We start from the raw sequence: 21,458 nt of genomic DNA, 5'->3' as shown, positions 1-21,458 counted from the left end.
AATTGTCATATTTTGCTTAAAAGTTATATTTCCTGCAAAAAATGTAAAAGTATGATTAAAATAATATTGTTTTAAGAGATGGTAGTAACCCGCCAGTGTGAACTTATACACTGGAGGTCCAAATAAAAAAATCAGAAATGCTTGTGATCTATAGACATCTATAGTATCATCGTATAGTTCTTGGAGTAAAACCTCTGATGATGATGTAGATAGACGACCAGACGCTAGAGACAAGCATGCAATCCACCGGATGGTAAGTGGCTACTGCCGCCCTTGGACATCTGTAATCAACCCCAGATAGGATTAGATATTCCTACCTGAGGTCGGCCACAGATGCGCCGCTACCCCTAAGGACTAAGCTGGAATGCCTCGGAAAAGTATGTCTCCCTTACCACACCGTTCAAAACGGAACACAGCAGCGCTGCTGTTATTAGGTAGAAATAGGTGGGGCGGTGGTGCCGCCTGAATCCAATCACGGAGGATTCTACCACCTTTGAAATTTAATTATTTTCAATCTAAGAATATAAAATAAAAGTAACCATGAACGAAGTAATACGAGTATTTACTGCCAGTTATAGCAAAATAATAGGAAACAAATGAAGACATACATTTAAAAGAGGATGCCCCAAAGTAACTAGGTACAGAAATACTGGCATAATATAGAAAACGATGGTATTAATAACGGGGCAAACGAAATATACCAAGTAAAACAAAGTCTTCAGTTTACAGTATTCTATAAATACATAATATCGCAAAATTTATTACGTATTCTAATGACACATACAACAATACATACAATGTTTCAAATTGTAATCCGGATTACGTTACACAACACTGATAATAGTTATATCGTCTGCTAAGTTATATCAACTATAGTTATATCAACGCATAAGTGATTTAAAAATAAACCTCAAGCCTTCAATATGGCTTCCCTCAAAGATATTTTAATTGCATTACTCATAATCCCTTAATGCATGCACGCGATACACAATAATACCTTAATTAAATTTATATTATTTATTCTTTCAGAGGGTAGAACCCCAGCAAAGTCCTACAAAGTATGTGGAGAAAGCGGTAGGGCATCCTAATGGAATGTCGAAGTCAGTAGATGCAATCAAGCCTGAGAATGGTAGAGTTTCGAGTATAGTGAACGCGATAAACCAGAACGCGAGCAACACAAGAGGCAGGATACCCAAGAGCTCGTCGAAGGATGACCTGCTAAGTAAAGAAGCGACTGACAATGCGTTACAAGATGCTTTGAATTCGTCATCTAATTCTGTAAGTTCCTAAATAACCTAAAAATATATTCAAGAAGAGATAACAATTAATTAGCACTAATGTTAAAATAATAAAATTAATACTACGATACTATTACGTTTATAAAAACGATCGTTAATACTTGAAAATTTAAGTCATAAAATTAATAATTGGAATATTCCAGGTTTTAGGTCTTCGAAATCGACTTATACTTCGGCTAGATGTACCAGTCCATGATTCTGAGAAAGCTGGTCTTGGTATCAGCGTGAAGGGCAAGGTTACTGTAGGGCCCGACCCTCAAGACCTAGGTATATTTATCAAATCCGTGCTAAACGGAGGTGCTGCTTCTAGGGATGGCAGGTAAGGATAAGAAAATAAAAAAATACATATAAAAATAGATATAAGATAAGACCCATATAATTCTTTCAAATTTGAATTAGCCGATTGCAATAATACAATGCGTGAATATGAAACCAGCCTAATGAAATTTGAATTTACTATCAACTTGTCGACAATAATGCTTCCATACAGGTATATTTTTTTTTTGTATATAAATAAGTAAAGTATTACTAAAAGAGTTCCAATAGAAACTTTAACTAAGGATGAAATATTTTTGTTCAATAATTGCAATATGTGAATAAAAAGTGTTTTATTAAATTTGTTTTCAGATTACACACTAACGACCAGTTACTAAGCGTGAATGGAGTATCATTAGTCGGTCAGTCAAATGCAGAGGCGATGGAAACATTGCGGAGAGCATTATTACACTCTAGACCACACGTACACGGCAGTATATCGCTCACGATAGCTAGGAGAACAGGTAAGTTACTTTCATAATGAGACTACTTATAGTGTTTCATTTTACTAGTAGACTCAATTTTCTTCATGTGGTTTATCTTGATATGGTTACAATGGACTGATCCCCATAATTGCGGGATATTAGGAGATTACTACTACACAACAAGTTTTTTGTTGGTTTAGTAGTTTACATTGCATGTATGTGCATTATGTTCAAGCTTATGTTTTCTTTTCACGTTTTATGAAATAATTTAAAAGTGTATTAAAAATTTTACAGAAAGTATGGACAGCCTAGCAAGGTGGAAAGATGACACGCCACCCAACGGCAACGACTCATCGACCAATTCAAACGAGAACAGCAATTCACAGAACTTCAACACCGTCATATACAACACCACCAACGACAAATCCGTAGACAACTATAAAGAGAAATCCATAGACAACTACAACCACAAGTTCGAATCGAAAAAAGAATCGTCAATCGATAACCACGATGGAAGGAATAGCCAAAAACATGCATCCATAGTCACGATAAATAATAACAATAGTTGGGTTACGAATCAGTCTGATGACAGCAAGGGGTACTTAGAAAGAGACAAAGATACAATACCACATGATAGTAAGCGAGATAGCTTCGAATGGAGTAGGTTAGATGGGTGGAACCCAGTGATAGACAGACTGACGGGGCTTAGGAACGAGAGCTATTACATGGCGACTCAAATAGATGCGCCGCTAACGAACGGACATCATTATAGGCAAAACTTAGGTCATGTGCATATGTCGAGATCGCCGCCCGCGCACCATAATGTTATTATTGAGGAAGATTATGGAACTGCGAGGTGAGATTAAATTTACATGTTTTACCTATACTATTTACTAAAATACGTAACAATAAATTGTAAAAACACGTGATTTGCGGATATTAACATATTGATGTTAGATTTTATCATATAGTTGTATTGAATGAAATGTATTCGTACAATTTTATCACATAAGGTAAGTAGTATTATATGTACTAAATATTTTGCTCGGTCAATTGAATTGTGTCGATCTCTCACAACTCGTTAAAAGATGGTTCCTTATGTTTTTGAATCACGCTATGAAAGTTTTCTCAATATCTTGTTTATATACAAGCTTCGAACTATGCGTGACAAAAGATCTTTGTTTGCTTAACCATTATTGCATTGTTTTCTTTTGTCGCTCTTTAGTTTGCATATTTTTTAAATGTAGTTCCGATTGAGTCATTACTTGGAGGGTCAATGTCATTAATTTACCTTTAATAACGACGCAAAAATTGGTCCTTCTCTATAAAGCTTATTTTTCTCAACTATACCTGGAATACGGAGACAATCCTAGCTTCTTAATACTGGGGTAGCTTGTTAAAACCGAGGTATTACCCCCTTACGTCACTTTACACATAGTAGTATAGTTATCGCCAAACCTTAATATTTACACATAGGTATAGTTATCGCCAAGCTGTTAGTTCGCTCTGAAGTTGTTGCGAGCAGGTGTAGTCATACGATTTTCTATGGCGACGCGACTCGTTTCTATATTCGGAGCGGACTAGCAGTTTTACGCAGACACTTCTAAGCATATTTTTCTATTCTCAGGGGCAGCGTGTGCGAGTCGGGCAGCGAGAGCGGCGGCGGCGCGGGCGCGGCGGGCTTCAGCCGCGACGCGGTGGGGCGGCGCTCCATGTCGGAGAAGCGCCACGCCGCGCTCGACGCCAAGCTCACCGGCACATACAAGAAGATCAAGGAGACCAAGGCCATCTCCGGTTAGTGACAGCCCCTCTCACTCTTAGATACTCGGGTCCAATAAAGCGACAGTAATTGATTGAATGCTGTGGTCATCGCTCAGAATAGGAGAAATTTAGTTCATCACGCTGGCTAAGTGTGCATTGTTAGGTTACACACACCTTTGAGAACTTTTTTTACGTGCTAAAGAATTTATTACTGTCTTAGTAGGACATGCACTTGGAACAGGTCTTCTCTCGTAATAAGATGAGCTTAAGCCGTAGTCTACCACACTGGCCGGAATTGATAGTAAACCTCACAGACCCTTGAAAAGGTTTTTTAAAGAGATCTTCCATTTATTTAGATTTTTTAAAAATATGATCTTGTTTGCATCACGATTATGAATAAAGTAGGTTTTTCTTGTGTAATGATGTAGTTTTAATTACTATCAAAGTCTCGTAACTCCTTTAAGCATATTTTTAGAATAGAATAGAATAGAATAGAATACTCTTTATTGCACACTTACAGTAGAATTTAACAGTAGTAATTAAGGTAAAAAGTAAAACAGTATGCAATAGGCGGCCTTATCGCTAAGCAGCGATCTCTTCCAGACAACCTATGCATGGGAAAGAGAAAAGGACAAATAAGAAAGTAGGATAGGGTGTGCGAAGTTAGAGGTGGAGCAGACTACAAGGAATAGAATTACAGTAAACAATAATAACATAAGATGTAGGAATCCGATAATAAATGAAGGACAAGAAAACAAAAAAGACAAAAGCACATCAGATAAAATAGCAATAATAATAGACCAAATAAAATATATAATAATAATAATAATTGAAAAAAGAAAAGGAGTAAAACTAAAATGTGGAAATGACGAGAGCAAGGGATGAAAAAAAAAAAAAGAAAACAAGATTTATAAATAATGCTTCCTCAGTTGATTTTTAAATTCGTCAAGCGATTTAGCGCGGCGTATGGACAAAGGTAATTTATTCCACAGGCAAACAGCAACAGAGGAAAAGGAGTTTTTGTAGAAGGACGTAGTATGAGTGGGAGTTCGGAGAGAAAGATTAATAGAGGAGCGAAGACAGTGGTCATGAGTAAGGTAAAGATACTGGAAACGGTCTTTTAAATATGAAGGAGCGATGGGGCTAAACAGCACGCAGTATAATGCAGAAAGAATATGCATATTCCGGCGAAGTCGGATTGGGAGCCACTTGAGTTTTACACGATACTCGGATATGTGGTCATATTTGCGAATGCCAAATATGAAACGAATGCATAAGTTTTGAAGGCGCTCAAGTTTATTAAGTTGCTCCTCAGTGAGATCAAGATAGCAAACATCGGCATAGTCGAGAATTGGAAAGAGTAAGGATTGGGTTAACGCAATTTTAGTAGCAGTAGGGAGAAAGTTGCGAAGTCTTCTGAGTGACCCTATTACGGAAAACATTTTTCTACTCACCTCGTCAATTTGAGGTGCCCATGATAAATGTCTGTCTAGGTATATGCCGAGATTCTTGACTTTGTCAATATATGGAATACATATTCCATCAAAACTTATGCTTGGTATCAATCTCATGTCTAATCTGGATAGTAAGCGAGAGCTACCTATTATCATAGCCTGTGTTTTGCTCGGATTAACTTTAAGGCCATGAGACTCGCCCCAAGTCAAGATACGTTTTAGGTCACTGTTTAAGGCGTCGATAGTCTTAGGTAGATCTATTAATGTTGCTTGTTGGTAGATTTGGAGATCATCTGCATAAAGGTGATAGAGAGAAGTTAGATTGAGACTTACAGAGTTAATGAAAAGTGAAAAGAGAAGAGGAGACAACACGCCACCTTGCGGTACCCCGGCAAATGTATTAGACCATGCAGACTGCGCATCCTGAATCTGAATACGTTGCCGGCGCCCCTGCAAGTAATTGCGAAACCAGCCTATCGCAGTCGGAGATATGTTGAACGAGCGAAGAATGGCCAGTAGGATATCATGGTCCACGGTATTGAAGGCACTGCTGAAGTCCAGAAGTACCAACACCGTGACCTCTTGATTATCCATACCGCGACGTATGTCATCTGTGATATGCAACAAGGCAGTAGTCGTACTATGACCAGGGCGGAAACCAGATTGGAAGGGATTTAAAAGATTGTGCTCGGAAATAAAGGAACTAAGTTGATGATGTACGAGACGCTCGAATGCTTTGGACAGGAAAGGTAGAATGGATATGGGACGATAGTCAGTGAAGCTGGACGGATTGGACTTCTTGGGAATAGGAATGACTTGAGCTTCTTTCCAAGTATGTGGGAAACAGCATGTCGAGATGGAGAAATTTAGGATGTGGGTCAGGACAGGAGCTATAATGTCAATTATAGGAATGATCATCTTACGACTAATACCGTCGCCGCCAACCGAGTCAGAGTGAATACTTAGAATGCTCTGTTCAACATCACGAACTGAGAAGGTACGAAATTCAAATGGAGGAAATCCAGGAGTGGCAAAGTTAGAAAGAGAATTCAGTGTCACTTGTTTTTTTGCACTATCTATGCAAGAAGAAGAGGAGAAATGCTGATTTAGAAGATTTAGATCTAAATTTGATGAACAATCTTGGCGCGCCTTTCCAACTCCAAGGGATCTAAGAAATTTCCAGACTTTAGCAGAGTCTTTATTTTGGACTGAACTGTAGATATGGCGTCGTTGTGCATCTCTACACTCTTTATTGCAGTGATTTCTGGCAGACCTATATATTCTCCGATTTTCGTCAGTTGGACTCAGCTTATACTTGGATTTGACTTTATTTTTCTTGGCAATAAGTGATTTAATATTTTCCGTAAGCCAAGGAGCAGGTAGGTGCTTGATTCGGACTGGGCGAGCGGGCGCGTGCTTGTCCAGCAATTCAATAAGGAGTGACGTGAAAAGTGCCACCTGCTCGTCAATATTACTCGCATCCCGTACCACACTCCAGTCGACTTCTGCAGCATCACGCCGAAACTGTTCAACGTTTATGCCACTAAAGTTGCGTTGAAGAAGAACTCTCGCCTTAGCCTTCGGAGGTTTTAATTTGTATGATAAATAGATTAGATCGTGGTAAGAGAAAGCGTCAGCAGCTATTTGACCATGCTTTGCAACACTGTGAGGAGAAGATATAAACATTAAGTCTATTAAAGAGGGGGAGCAATTAGGAAAGAAATGCGTTGCGGAGAGAGGAAGAATATGAAGATCAGCTGCTTTAATGACAGATTTAAGACGATTGGATTTAATATCATCTTTTAGAAGACAAGTATTGAAGTCCCCCATAATAATGACGTGTGCATAGCGAGGAGTAAGTTCTTCCAATAAGGTTTCTAAGGTGGAGTAGTAGTTAAAGGAAGAAGAAGGATTATAAAATACTCCTAGAAGAATTTTTGTGTGAGACAGGAGGACTTCCACAAGTAGATATTCTGCTTCACTACCAGGTTGAGAGTGGCGTATTATAGAAAAAGGAATATGAGAGCGGAGATAAATAGCAACGCCGCCTCCCGCCCGTTCGAAGCGATCGTTGCGAATTAAGTGAAAACCCGGAAGTGAATATGAAGTAGAAGGAAGACATGACTTAAGCCATGATTCTGAAACAAGTATCGCGTGGATATGTTTGCTATCAAAAGTGGAAATCAGATCTGTGTAATGTGCCGGTATGCTTTGGGCGTTGATATGGCAGATGTTAAAGTTTTTATTAACATCCGCAAAAAGAGTTTTTAAGTTGACATTTAAAGGAGGAATGCTTTCAAAACTAGCATCACTGCTAACCCCATCAGACGCGGAAGAAAAAGAGAGGGAACATACGCTTTCGTCATTTTCACTGTTAACTACCGACATAATTACTTTTGTATTACTAACTTACTTGCTATTTTGTGGAATACTATCAATGATAATAAATAATACTAATAAACAACAACAACAACAACAGAAAATAATACAACTACAAAAATACAAATCAATTAAGCTTCTAACTCCAACCCACCAGCAGCTTAAATTCTAACACCAATAAAAATGAAAAACAATCAAAGGTCAATAAAAAAGAAAAAAAAAAACGCAAAATATATTACAGGTAATTCATAATAGTGAAAACAATATAGTTATAGGCCCCAAAACATTTATTGAGCTATTAGGTTAATGTTTAAAAAAAAAAAAAAAAAAAAAAGTAATTAAACCAAAATCCTGCAGTCACTATAATGGCCAATAACTATATTTGTTACCTTGGTAGTTTAAGAAGAGAATAATGCAATAGTAGTATTTTACCAACATTCCAACAATCACCCAAGACAATTTGCACCGAGCGTCTACATTAATAAGCATGAGTAGTGACACCTGGTGCAAAACGTAATAACTATTAATAGACAATGGTCAAAAGCTTAGAATCTATGGGAGTAATTGGTAGTATTACCATCATCATTCAAAATCATAGATCGAACGTAACAATAACAAAACAACAATAACAAGATAACCTATAAAACAATACTTATTAAGCAAAATAAACAAAACAGTAGAAGAATTATCACCAGAAAGATACTAAGGATAGTAATGCGCATACAAAATTAGTTAGAAGAGGAAATAGTGATAGAAAATACACGATACACAAGTATTATAAGAATAATAGTTATCAGTTAAGTGTAGAAGGAGCGTTATTAAGAAGCATTATAATTAAAAAAGCGAACACAACAAGAAATAGTAATTTAAAATGTTACTTTCTCTGCGTCCTCTTGGGCCGTTGCACGACTTTATCGTCCGTCTGGGTTGAAGGATGCACTGAGGAAGCAGCCGGCGCGGCTCCCGGGATGCCTTCCAGGTCTGCCAGGCTATCCACCTGGTGGAGGGAGCCATCAGGGGCCAGTACATTTATTAAACCACCGCGGGTCCAGCACTTCGAGACACCAAATCGATTTCTAGCCTGCATGAACAGTGAGTGTCGAGTTTTCGTTAGAAACTCTGACAAGGTAACGCCAGAGCCTTTAAGCTTGGTTTTCCCAAACCACACTTTATCGCGTAAAGGAACTTCACTAAACTTGATCATGATTGGCCTGGTCTTCTTTTCTGACGGGCGCCCCAAACGATGACAGCGGGTGATGGAGGATTGAGTAAGCTCGGTGATGTTCAATCGCTTGTTGACCGTGGATACAGCCAGAGCTGCAGTATCCTCCGATTGTTCTTCAGGGACGCCATGTATAAGGAGCATTTTACGACGCCCCTTCATCTCCAGACGGTCGAGCTCTCTTCCAAGGAATTCAACCTGTTTTTGAACCGTGTCAAGTGCACACACAATAAACTTTTTAAACGCTGCAAAGTCTGAAGCCAAGGTCGTAGTAGACGGTGCCACAGTGCTGGTTTTTTGAAGTTCATGTTGGAACTCAGCCATACGGGCATTAAACAACTCGGACATTGCCGTCAAGGTTCCCTTCAGTGAATCCATTGTTAATTGGTTTAAAAGTGCAGTGCTGTGATGTGAAAATAGTGAAGGATATGCCGAAAGTAGCTGGTAGGTGTTATGTGAAGCTTAATTGCACATAACTCTGATATAATTATTTATTTCTAATTTTAAATAAAGAGTCCAAAATAGTTCGTTTCTAACTTTTCACGCCTACCCGCGAAAAAAAGTTTATTTCCTGTGAATGAAAACGTCTAATGCATTTATTTTAACCCTCAGCGATGCAAGTTGGACCATCACTAGGGATGCGAAAATCTTCAAGTCTAGAATCTCTACAAACAGCAATACAAGAAACACAAAGGAATCCACGCAACGAACCCATATATGCGCGAGCGCATCCACGTAAGTTAATCATGTAATTTGCTTTTTTTATATCTAACCTAACGATAAGAAAATGGGCAACCTGACGGTAGGTAATTACCGTTGTCTATAGACTTTAATGCAACGCAAGAAAAATGCAACTTTGGCTGTGAAGCAGAGTTCTTCTTGCACATATTTTGAAGAGCCCCATGTTATTACGTTACGAGAATACCTTATAAGGAAGTCCGAAATACAAGAGATGAAATTAATATGGTTTTTATTAATCAATAGTTACAAAATAATAATTCGTCTCTGATACATAAATTATTTTAAATCAGTAATTAATTTCCTAGAAGAGTTAAAGTCCAACACTGGCCAAGTGTAACCAGTAGGTATTTCTCATGATATTTTTCGTTGATGTTAAAATAACTAATATTAATAGATAACACGTACGCTGAGAGTACGTGTTGTCAGTAGACTGAAAAAAACTGGAATCACTGATTCAAGCTTACGGATAAATACTTACGTGGGAATCCGGAAAGAATAATATAGTTAAACATTTTTTAATAAGATTTTATTATAGATACGTATTATTATAATTAATAATACACATTTATTTAAGATTTTTTGCTTTTTTCCGAGGGTCAAATTAAGATGCTAATTAGCCGGATATATTATATGTTTACTCAACAACGAAACAAAATAATAAAATGTTCAAAACATTCTGTGTAAATTTACGTAGACTTCTTATTATATACTACTTTTCAAAAACATTATTTATTTCATATTTGTTGCGATCGTTTTATGTCTTACTTTCACTATAACTGTAGGAAGGAAGCTAGGCAATTACTCCATCATATTAAACATAGTTAAAACAAAACGGTAAAGGAAGATTATGGTACTGTGGCTAAAGTACAATGTTTTCTTCTTTACTGTCAATATTTCGACCTAGTTATATAAATAGTGGTCACAGTGTAATTTCATCATTAAAAATTTAAATAAAAAATAAATAAAATAATGCTTCTTTGTTGTTTTATATGATGACTAAATAATATGATGCTTGCAGCGTTAAAACATTGGTTAACGGACGACAACAGCGCACCAGATTCCATCGTCAGAGGCTCACCACAACAGTCATCACTCTCACACAAAAAGCCTTCGCTGCTCAAGTCATTATCTACTATGTTCAGGTAACTAATTATCAGTTACTTACTAAACAGCAAGGTATTTTTATAGGCATTTATTTCATTAGAAAAGTGACATTTATTCTTGTAGTGATACAGTCGCCTATAGAAATCTGTTATTAACCCCAGACAAGATTAGAGTTCCATCTGAGATCAATCACAGATGCGTTGCTACCTCTGAGGACTAAGTTGGAATGCCTCAGATGAGTATGTCTTCCTACCAAACCAGAACACAGCAGCGCCTAGCACTGCTGTTTTCAGGCAGAAACAGGTGTGGCGGTGGTATCATAAGAGTCGAATAACATACGTTTCTACTACTTCAATAAATAAATGATTTTATTTGTTTTTTAACCGACTCATATTGCAAACGCTTTTTACGCCGTTATCCAACGAAATATATTGAGCATCGACTTCAGAACTATGTACTAAACCAACATTTATTTGAAATATTTTTTGCTTTGTAAAGACATAGAAGTCTGTTTTATTTTTTTGTTATTTTTTTTTAATTTCATAGGATCGGCAAACCGAACAAGAAGACTGAAGAAGTATACGGTCGGGCAACGCCGGGCCGCTCCTCAGAGAAGTCCCTGTCAAGAGATGCGCTCGAAAGGCACAACCGGATCGACGAGCGTCCCGACGAGAACACACAGACACACAGGTACAATATTATGCTACAGTGTTGCCATGTTAATATTAATTACATTACAATGTTATAATGTGGCAACATCTAAATATTGATAATTTGTGATTAAAATTAATCGCCTCAGATTTACTATTTTTATTAATTAAGTATGGTAATAAACTATGTAGCTTATATTCGACATGTACTACGCCATCATATAATAATTATATTTAAGTGAAGTAAAGCAGATATACATTTACTTTATTATCTCCTTTTAAATGCATTTTATGACCGTGGATTTCTTTGCCGTTCCTGTGCAGGAGAAATTTTACTATCTGAAGTTTTTATTGACTTATAAAGAACCAATTTTTATTTATTTAAAAAATCTAACATTTGAAGTTCTTTTACTAATATTATTGTTTTTCAGAGAGGAAACTCGTACGAGGCACGGCAGTAGCGAGCGACGGACACACGGACAGCACTCACAGGTATAATGTGCGATCCAATATTGCATTATGTATTGTATTTAAATTTTATTGCATAATAATCTTTGAAATCGTATTAGCATAGTAGTATAGATACCTATCGCTATAGCGGTTTTATAGGAAGTTTTTTTTAGAAATGTCAAGGACCCTTTTCATATATGTATTTAAAGATTAGTAAATCTACGTCTATTTATTGTAAAGTTTGCAGATATTTAACTACTATAAATTTGCAAACAATTGGTTTAAAAAATACATGTTATATGTGAATTTGCATGTTTTATACAAAACAACGCAATTAAAATCTTCAATTAACATTCAGAGCTTCCTCATTAATTTTATCTTAGGTTAATATTATTTAATTAAGTAATATTAGAATTTTAAATTGATACTATGTTTTGTTACACAGGGTATGGACGGCCAATGGGGTCCAACGGGCCACTACGTTAATTATGAAGAAATACAACAAAATCTGAAGTGAGTTTTAAATTGAAATCAATAATTATATCATCACTAAATATTCATATTAGTGGTGGAAGAAATGATTGTGGAGGGATAGTACTGTTGTCATTTATAGCATTTGTATGTCATAACTACATGTGGGTCATAATAGAGGTGCTGTTGTGTTTGAGTTGCGTTGGTTTGGGTTGGGATAAATTGTCATCACCCTAGCTGGTATTCTTGGTGTTCAAAATTTTGTGATATCTGTATGGGTTAACCGTTAATGTAATGTTTGTAAACAAGGTATGTTGTTAACTTAATGTCTGTAAATGTTTTATCCATATAAAATCATAAATAATATTATATACAATATCATAAAACGACATAAATTATATATACGTGCGGAATTAGTTGTGCCGTTTCTTTTCCATAGCAATTTTTTTCCGAAGCGGTTTAAGATTGTTAATGTGCAAAAAGAATTCTATAAGAATCAATTGAATTACTACCGAGTAAAGAGTAACCAATGCTTTAATGCATACACATGCTACAATGGTGAAGGAAAATATCGTCAGGGACATCTGAAATTTCAGAGTTATTTAAAAAAATAAATATATCAGAAAAGTCTTTGAAGTTTACCAATCCGCACAAGCAAGCGCGGTAGGCTACCCCTCACTCTGATACTAGCAGCACCCTGTGCAGGGGCCATATGACCGTGAAATTCCGTCAGTATAGTCTGCGCTAAACTGCTAGTCCGATCTGAATATAGAAATGAGTCGCGTCGCCACAGCAAATTGTATGACTACACCTGTTCGCAACAACTTCAGTACCGTATACTGTATACCGTTACGTATTGGCCCATACGATTTCCTAGTTCTGACACAATCCGCTAGGGGCGCTGATTGGAATTTGTATGGGCAAATACGTAAACAAATACCAAAACAGTCATATTTGTTAAAACGTAAAAACTCATGGTAAGCGTACAGAGCGGCCTAGCAGTTTGTGGACTATAACAGTGTGGTTGTAGCGTGCGGCGCGGCAAGCTGAGCGAGGTGCAGATCGGCCAGATGCGGCGCCAGGTGTGCGCCCAGCGCGCCAAGGCCGACGAGGAGAGGTACATTCATGTCTCTAACACCCCGCCTTCCTTCACATTGTTACAAACTTCCTTCACATTCTGAGATGAGACCCCAGTAATAGGGCAATAATGGGTTGATGATGATGAACACCCCACCTGAGATGTGACCGCTTGGAGATAACGCTTAATCGTAAACGTAGGTTCAGTTTTGGGTTAGAGGGGAGAAGGATCAGTAGTTGCGCAATTGGGGCTTGCAGCTTATACGTATAGGTAAAAAAAAACCCTCTTCAAGAAGGCATAAAAAATAATAATAAATATCAAAAAAGGCGCCTATTCGAATCTACGTTATGCCACTAACTTCAAGTATAACTGATGGATGGACATGAAAGTAGATTTTCTGTCGATATTGTATTCGAAGCACATCGACTTCCAAACTTTGTCTTTCAGTTCGAAATTGTGTAATATTTAAAAATTGTATCACAAAAAAATATTATTCATAAAATTTATCTATCCAATAAATTAAAATTTCTGTCTACGACAAATTGACAAACTTCCATCTTTGGGAGGTAAAAATTGCAAAAAATGATTAATAATAATCATGTATGCACACTGTAATTATTAACTTACGTACGTAATAACTACAACTTAATGGCGTAATTACTTTCCAAGTTAATTTTATACGCAAGTTCCGGTAGATATTTCATTAAAGTGGAGCGTGGAATAAATATTTCACCAAAGTGTTAGTTTAATGTATTCAAGTGTAGATCCCTTGAACGCTCAGAGAGGTCATAGTGTCGTATTTAAATTTCTAATTCTCTTAAATTTTATTGCTAGGCTTCCTAACTAAATGATATTTTGAATCTATTATCTTAAGTATATATAAAATTACTTTTAAGGGCGTTGGTTAAATTAAATATATGCTGAGTATTAAAGTAATTCATAATATACTGCTTATTTTAGCTACATGAACAAAGTGCGCAGAAGCCTGTATTTTTTAGATTAATATCACTAACTGTCGTATAAAATTTAATGCCTATAGGATTAATGTATTGTGATATTTAAAATAATATAATTTACATACATAGTACGTGATATAATTATAACATAATATGAATTAAATTATATGTAATTAGAATTGATTTATCTTGTCACAATTTATCTTTTTTTTTTAAAGTAAAACATCATGTTTATAAATACCGTACTAAACATACACGTGTCGTTTTGCTGAGGCAATCTCGAGAACCCCCGTTACCAGTACCATTACATACTTGTCATAAATTACCAGTTTTAATTGCGGGCTCTTTTGAGAAATAGTGTAACACAGCGCAATAAACGCTAAACTAAATATGAGGTGTAATTACGTCGTTATTCGTTTTGTTTCCTGCTTCTGTATGGCGTCCGTCGGTAAGCTGCTTATGCTTCGTAATATTAGTTTATATATCTATTTTTTATGTTTTTACACAAATACATACATTACTCATACATGTAGTTGTATGGGCCTAATTCTTTGAACGCGTGTTTAAGTCAGCATGCATGTCCCATTTGTATGTATGACTCAATGCAGTCTTTGCCAGTGTTCCTGCGTGCGTGAAGCATGTGTGACAGGAAAAGTATCTATGAAACGGTAAGACGCAAGTGGTGCGCATGCGGACACAAACTCGCGTGATAGGAAAAGGACCCTATATATCATGTTTTACTACAATTCATGCGTTTTCAATCAATTGAAGATAAATAAATATTATTTTTTTAAATAGAAATTATGCAATTAATTTACAATTTTATTGACATAGTCTTGTAGAAATATTTTCTAATAAAATACCTAATACCAAACTCAAGCACAGCGCTATACGCAATTTCAGGCTCTATTACTGAATAATTATATCGAGGGGATAATAAACTTTGGCGGCGAAATGTACTCAGTAACTCATAATTGTAAATTGGAGTAATAGTATAAATGAATAAACTTATATAATAACTAGCTGACCCGGAAAACGTTGTGTTGCCATATAAATAAAAACATGTTAAGGGTGAACAACTCTTATCACTTAGGGGTATGAAAAATAGATAGTAGCCGATTCTCAGACCTACTGAATATGCATATAAAATTTGGTGAAAATCGGTCAAGCCGTTTCGGAGGAGTATGGCAACGAAAACTGTGACACGAGAATTTTATATATTAGATTAGTATCCGCCGTCTACAAACCAATCTTACAGAAGTTATATCCTTTTATGATTTCGAGTTAATGATGAGTCTTGGGTACTCTAAAAGTGCTGTAACAATTTTAACATCAAGTGGTCCGCCTGAAATTATAGTGCTTATATACAACTACGTTCTAACTATAAAAGTTTATATGCTAGTTTTTTACATTATTGTGTAAATTTAGTTTCATCTTGGCACATAATGATTAAGTAGGAACTACACAATGTAGAAAGTCATTTTGAGACAATAGATGCTTACTCTTAATGGCAATGTTTTGGCAAAAGATCTTGTCAACACTAAGACTTAAAAGACGTTTCACTGTAACAACGTCGTTACTTAACAAGATAAAATATGGCGTGTCTATTTAAAAATGTATTATCCGGGTATTTCGTTTTCTCGAAAAGAACAAGTATTTTCAGGTAGAGATTATTATTATTAATTCGTGATACAAGTACTTAATATTTTTTTAAGTTTTTTTGAACATAAAAAATGGCCACTCTAAACTGTAATAGTTATACTAATTGCCGTTGTTACATTACTAGGAACCGTTACTTGAATTACATGAACATGCAAGTAAAAAGTCATATTTGCATATGAGTTGAAATATTCCATATAATTAAAAAAGGTTTTTAATTCCGCTTATATTAATTTTGTTATTATTTTTTAACATTCGTACACGATTCTATTCTATATAAATATATTTATGCATTGTATGACAAACATTAAGTCTAAAGTACTGATGCGAAAAATATATCTTATCTCTTTTGTCCGTACCTACATTGAATCCCTCGAGAATAAGAATCCCTCGATTCGCTTTGGACTCAAATATCGCTGACGACCTAAAAATATTGTTTTGCCTTAACATACAATGTTGTATTTAGATTATTTATGTAAAACATAAGTCAAATGTAACGCAAAATATTTTATTATAGCTAAGATATTTAATGTCATGTAAATATATTCAAATTTTACATTGAGAATGTTCACTTATCCACCTTGACATTATTAAAAATTATCGCTTATTTACAATACGATTTTTTATACTTATTCTGCGAATAAAAACGGTCAATAACCTACTTTCCCCGACATCCCCTAGAGTACAATAAAGTCAAGTTGGCCCCCTCCTGAGGCTCACTGGGGAACATCGAGCCTACTTGAGCTGCAGTAATTTACTTCTATATTGGATCCTGACCGAACTCTATTGACTAGCTAATAATAGACAGGCTGCCTACTAGTATCACTTGACCCTGTTGTGGATTTGAATGTTGTATTTTAATTGCGAGGCGATAAAATAAACAAAAGTAATATTTATTTTATTACACGATTTATATAACCTTAACACTCGTAAATCATACACTCTCTGAAATACAAGCACGCTAGAACACATGTACCTACTACGTATACATGTACGCATACATACACGTTCATATGCGTGCGCGCACACATTTAGATGCAAACACACACACGCGTGCAACCACACATAACACACATGCACGCGTGCGAATACATACACGAGCGCGGTTAAGTACGTAAGCAGAGACCAAGAACAGAAATCTGAAATTTGCTTTGCCACGCGATATATTTTTCACTTTGTAGTTGTAATCTTATGCTGTCTTTATTACGTAACACTTTAAGTATTTGCACATAAGCCGTTCTATCCTAAACAGTTTAAAAGTAGCAATTTAGCATAGGTACACGTAGGTTAAAAATTGCAGTCACGTATGCAAAAGGCACATTATGATCTGCCGTAAGTCGTAACGACAGTAAGGCAATTGAGTCATATAAACGTTAGCGTTATAGAAATTGTATTGCAATGGATTTTTCAAACTTCAAAAGAAAGAGTTCAATTTGAAGTCTACTTTTTTCTGATTTAATATTATAATGAACTTTTGGTAATCGTTATTCTCGTAATTACATGTTGGTACACATGGAATTATTAGGTAGTTTATATGTTAATTGAAGATCAGTGTATATTTTGGCCTCATTTGTCTTGATCGAAGATAGTGAGAACATTTATTCATATATAAGTATGTATATTTTCGTTTTATGTAAATATATAGTGTAGTTATCAATTTAATTATCATTTTAACAAGTCATGACTTAATTTATGTTCTCTTGCAACAAATAAAGTAGAATTAAAAATTAAAGTTGAATGTGAGTTAAAGCGGCAATATCTATTGAAATCTATAATACGCAGAGTATCATGAAAAGTTATAAGCAATAAATCGAAGGCCAGAGCGAGTTGACAGTAATTGAATTTATTTGCCAGTGAGCCACAATATAGTAGGATTTTATCGAAAGAGGTTCCGATATGAGAATGCTAAGCGACCTTCGTCAGTTTCAATTGTATATCAAAAGTCTTTATCGATACAATAAGCTCCTTAAGCTTTGTAATAAGAAAGAACTTTTATGCGATACATATTGTTTATGCAAAATATAATTTATGTAGTATACTCCCTATATGACCTATATCTGTAACAAATATTGTTTCAAAATATCATTTGTATACTAAGTAATATTTAAAGATTTCTCTTTATTTCTTTGTCTAAGTTTTTGTTTAAAATTCTGAAAATCCTTATCTTTTCTTTTACTTTAAGAGTCAATTTATTTTGTTTAAAAACCAAATACTATTTCCTTTTTGGTGTATCCTAAGTTGCTTGCTTTACTTTATGCATTTTCTTTCTAAAGTGCTCGGGACAGCAAAGGCTCGTGAAATCAGTCATAAGATTTTTCTATAATGTATTACAGGCCGGTTTTCCATGCAACGTTATGCAGTGCTCTCACAGTATCTATACATCATCCTTTTATGGGGTCAGTCGATTACAACATAAGTGAATGCCGTCAATAACATATTTTATGTATTTGCTGGGGAAATATTAATATTATGAATGCTTGAAAATCAGTGTGAAAATGTCTATGCATGATGTTCTTTCATTAAGCTTTTAGTTATAGACGCTAATACACTTTAATTATAGCCGCTATTCCAATCTCACTCTTAACCGAAGCAGAAGTGACTGATAGCTTGGGTAAAGCGACTAATTTCGTGTAACCTCAGAGTAATCATTATTGTAGAGCGCGTCCATGCCAACATCTTGGTACGAATTGTTTAAATTTAGCTTGGTTTTGTAATGCAATAAACAACTACATAGTTTTCGTCCGATTTACGATATTAGCTTAATCGATTTGAACTTAAAATATGACTTTGCGCCCATGTGGTGTAAAATTAACTCATCTTGATATAAGTTTTATTGTATTGTTAGTAAGTTAAAGATGCGCGAAACGACATTAAAAAAAGACACGCGTGTTTGTCTTTTTTTAATGTCGTTTCGACGAGTTTTAAATCAAGACGGTGTTTAATAATTTTTTACTTGAAAAAAATTAACATTACAATAAACATAACTTATATTAAGATGGCATAGCTCCACCACAAACTATACTACGCACAGTGATTGTGTTACTTGTGCCTATGTTCGTACGAGCAACGCTCTACTTATAATTACTCTGAGGCCTGCGTGTAATGTGGTGCGGGTAGTAATGTAATGTGGTCGTTCCGCAGCCGGCGGGCAGGCGCGGCTGGGTTCCACTCGCAGCGCTCCTGTAGGGAGGGCAAGGAGCCGCGGCCGCAGTCCAACTACTACGAGTACGAGAGCGCGCCGCCCCGCCGCCCCGGGAAGCTGTCGCACTACCACTGAACGGATTTTGAAGGACATCGGACATTAACAATTGGAACGGTAATGTGGTTTTTAGGTATAGTTCACGCCATACTGCTAGTCCGCTCTGAAGTTGTTGCGCATAACTACAAGTATATATTCCGTAAGAACGGACGGGTGCCGGGAGGGCTCCTGCACTCTCTTCGCCCCGCTAATATGTACAATTTGCTATTTGACGCGACTCGTTTCTATATTAAGAGCGGACTAGCAGTTTAGCGCGGACTATACATTTTATACGAATACAATTTTGAGGTTTTTTATGATTGGAAAATACCAAATTTGACACAATAGTGGATTTTTTGATTTCATATTTCGTGTAGAGAAAAATTTTCGTTTGGCACAAAAATCAGTTCCCTGGTTAATAGTAAAGTCGAGTTATAAAGGTGACCCAAAATATTAAAAATTTCCGACACAATACGTCTCCTAAGAATTTAGCAGAATAGTAATTTAAAGAATAGAAGAAGAATCCGCATTTTTGATTACAAAGTTTATTGAAATTTATTTTAATAAAAAAAGATAATATGTTTTCAAATAAACCGTTAATTCTAAATTATGTTTGTATACCATTATACCATATAGATGGATAGAATTCTTAAACGAGACAAAATTAAACCATATCCGTCCGTCTTTAGTGCCTAAACGTAAAATTTAATTAGAATTTCTAAAACCAAATAATGTACGAGTATGTTCGTTATTCAATGTTAGTGAATAGCTAAAATGTAATATCCTTTGTACGCTTAGAAATACTCCACATAGCGTAGCGTTAAGCCTCGAGCTGTTAGGCAGCTTTCAGATTAGACTATTTGAATGGGCTGCTGTCGCACTATATAAAAAACGGATGTACTGAAAACTTGTTTTTCTTTGTGTTGTTTAGTATAAAAACACAACACAATTAGGTTTTTTTCATACAAAATCGCTCTTCATGAGAATTTATATATATAGATAGCATTACAATCGTTACTGTTTTGTACGAAAAAACACAAGTGTCCGTACGACAACCGTCCTGCTATCGTCCTGCCTTAAATCGTTTCTATCTGAATGCAACCTTATACTGGATTTTACATAAATAAATTAAATTTTGCTTTTCAGTAACGTTGTATTATATTATGAATGTTGTATGCAAGATCTGTGATTACAATGCAAATTATAATTTAGTTTGTATAAAACGTGGAAAAGATCTGTTTCCAATTACAATTATTTTATGTAAAAAGTACATTATACATTCCATGTGAGGTTATATGATGATAAAAATTATTCATGAAAATTTTAGTTATATTATTTCGTGTTCAAAAATTATTTTATCATGATTTTTATGTATAAAATGTTAGGCCAAGGTACTGACCAGAGCATTCGCTGTTGTAACGATTGAATATTAATTTCGAGTGCATGGCGTTGTTTAGTACTGCAAAGTAAAAGTACCAAAAATGTCTGCATTGTCTAACATAACTTGACGTATAAACTTTACTTAGGTGGTGCTTGTTTCCAAGACTACTCGAAAAACTAAGCTCTTGGCCAGTACACCCACTTTTGAAAATAATTGATATTTGTTGTGCTAAACCTATTTTGAAAAAATATTTTAATGGAGGCTACCTTTTTTAATTTAAAGTAACAAAACAAATAATATCTTATGCTATTTATGATTAGACAAATAAAACAAACACAAAAATGTTTAATACTTAGTTGATCTTACGTTATGAAAAAAATACTATTGGCTCAATTTGCTAGAATTTAAATTTATCCGAGAGAGCGCAATTTAATTTGTAAATGTCAGTTCCCCTTATAACATAAATATTTTTCATTCACATTACACTAATATATAATCTATATAATCATTCCCTTGAACCCAAAAATTGCAGGGAAGTTTTTGTACCGAGACGTGGCATTGTCCCTTTAGTAAAGGCATTAGCCACCGACCAACCTGATTTATTTGATTCACACTCGCTCGCATGGATATAAATTCGACTCGTGTAATTTGAGCCTCAAATGGCTATGTCTGGTGCCATTGTTGGACTTTTGTGTGAAAATGTAGGAACTATTCATAAATTCCTTTTGAATAAATTTTATTTATCTTACAGTACCCATTTGAGTTCATGACCATTCGTATTGAAGGATAGTGCTGGGTTGGTTAATGGTTTTGATGACATCGGCATTTGTGGATATAAGTGAGTTTATTCGGGGTATCAAAACAATAGTAATATAA

At 35.5% G+C, this 21,458-nt stretch overlaps 1 protein-coding gene across 11 annotated transcripts in view; it reads left to right on the top strand.

The window, feature by feature from the left end:
* Positions 1 to 20,030, top strand: part of baz (par-3 family cell polarity regulator) — a 68,728-nt gene extending 48,698 nt beyond the window's left edge. For 7 of the 11 annotated variants that reach the window (XM_073088267.1, XM_073088268.1, XM_073088271.1 and 4 more), the window contains 13 exons: positions 1,030 to 1,278; positions 1,442 to 1,617; positions 1,926 to 2,077; positions 2,333 to 2,894; positions 3,666 to 3,832; positions 9,467 to 9,589; positions 10,614 to 10,737; positions 11,246 to 11,389; positions 11,781 to 11,841; positions 12,245 to 12,312; positions 13,301 to 13,387; positions 18,297 to 18,359; positions 19,105 to 20,030. In XM_073088267.1, coding sequence (XP_072944368.1) covers positions 1,030 to 1,278; positions 1,442 to 1,617; positions 1,926 to 2,077; positions 2,333 to 2,894; positions 3,666 to 3,832; positions 9,467 to 9,589; positions 10,614 to 10,737; positions 11,246 to 11,389; positions 11,781 to 11,841; positions 12,245 to 12,312; positions 13,301 to 13,387; positions 18,297 to 18,359; positions 19,105 to 19,240 — 2,112 coding nt within the window. In that variant the 3' untranslated portion in view covers positions 19,241 to 20,030. The remainder of the gene's footprint in view (positions 1 to 1,029; positions 1,279 to 1,441; positions 1,618 to 1,925; positions 2,078 to 2,332; positions 2,895 to 3,665; positions 3,833 to 9,466; positions 9,590 to 10,613; positions 10,738 to 11,245; positions 11,390 to 11,780; positions 11,842 to 12,244; positions 12,313 to 13,300; positions 13,388 to 18,296; positions 18,360 to 19,104) is intronic. The other 4 variants (XM_073088274.1, XM_073088277.1, XM_073088278.1 and 1 more) reach the window with 2 other exon arrangements.
* Positions 20,031 to 21,458: the final 1,428 nt, after the last annotated feature.

The sequence above is a fragment of the Epargyreus clarus genome, unplaced genomic scaffold, assembly GCF_041222505.1.
Source record: "Epargyreus clarus isolate Ecla_fem2 unplaced genomic scaffold, WU_Ecla_fem_2.2 ptg000026l, whole genome shotgun sequence".
Taxonomy (NCBI): Eukaryota; Metazoa; Arthropoda; class Insecta; order Lepidoptera; family Hesperiidae; genus Epargyreus; species Epargyreus clarus.
This window is presented reverse-complemented; position numbering and strand designations above follow the sequence as displayed.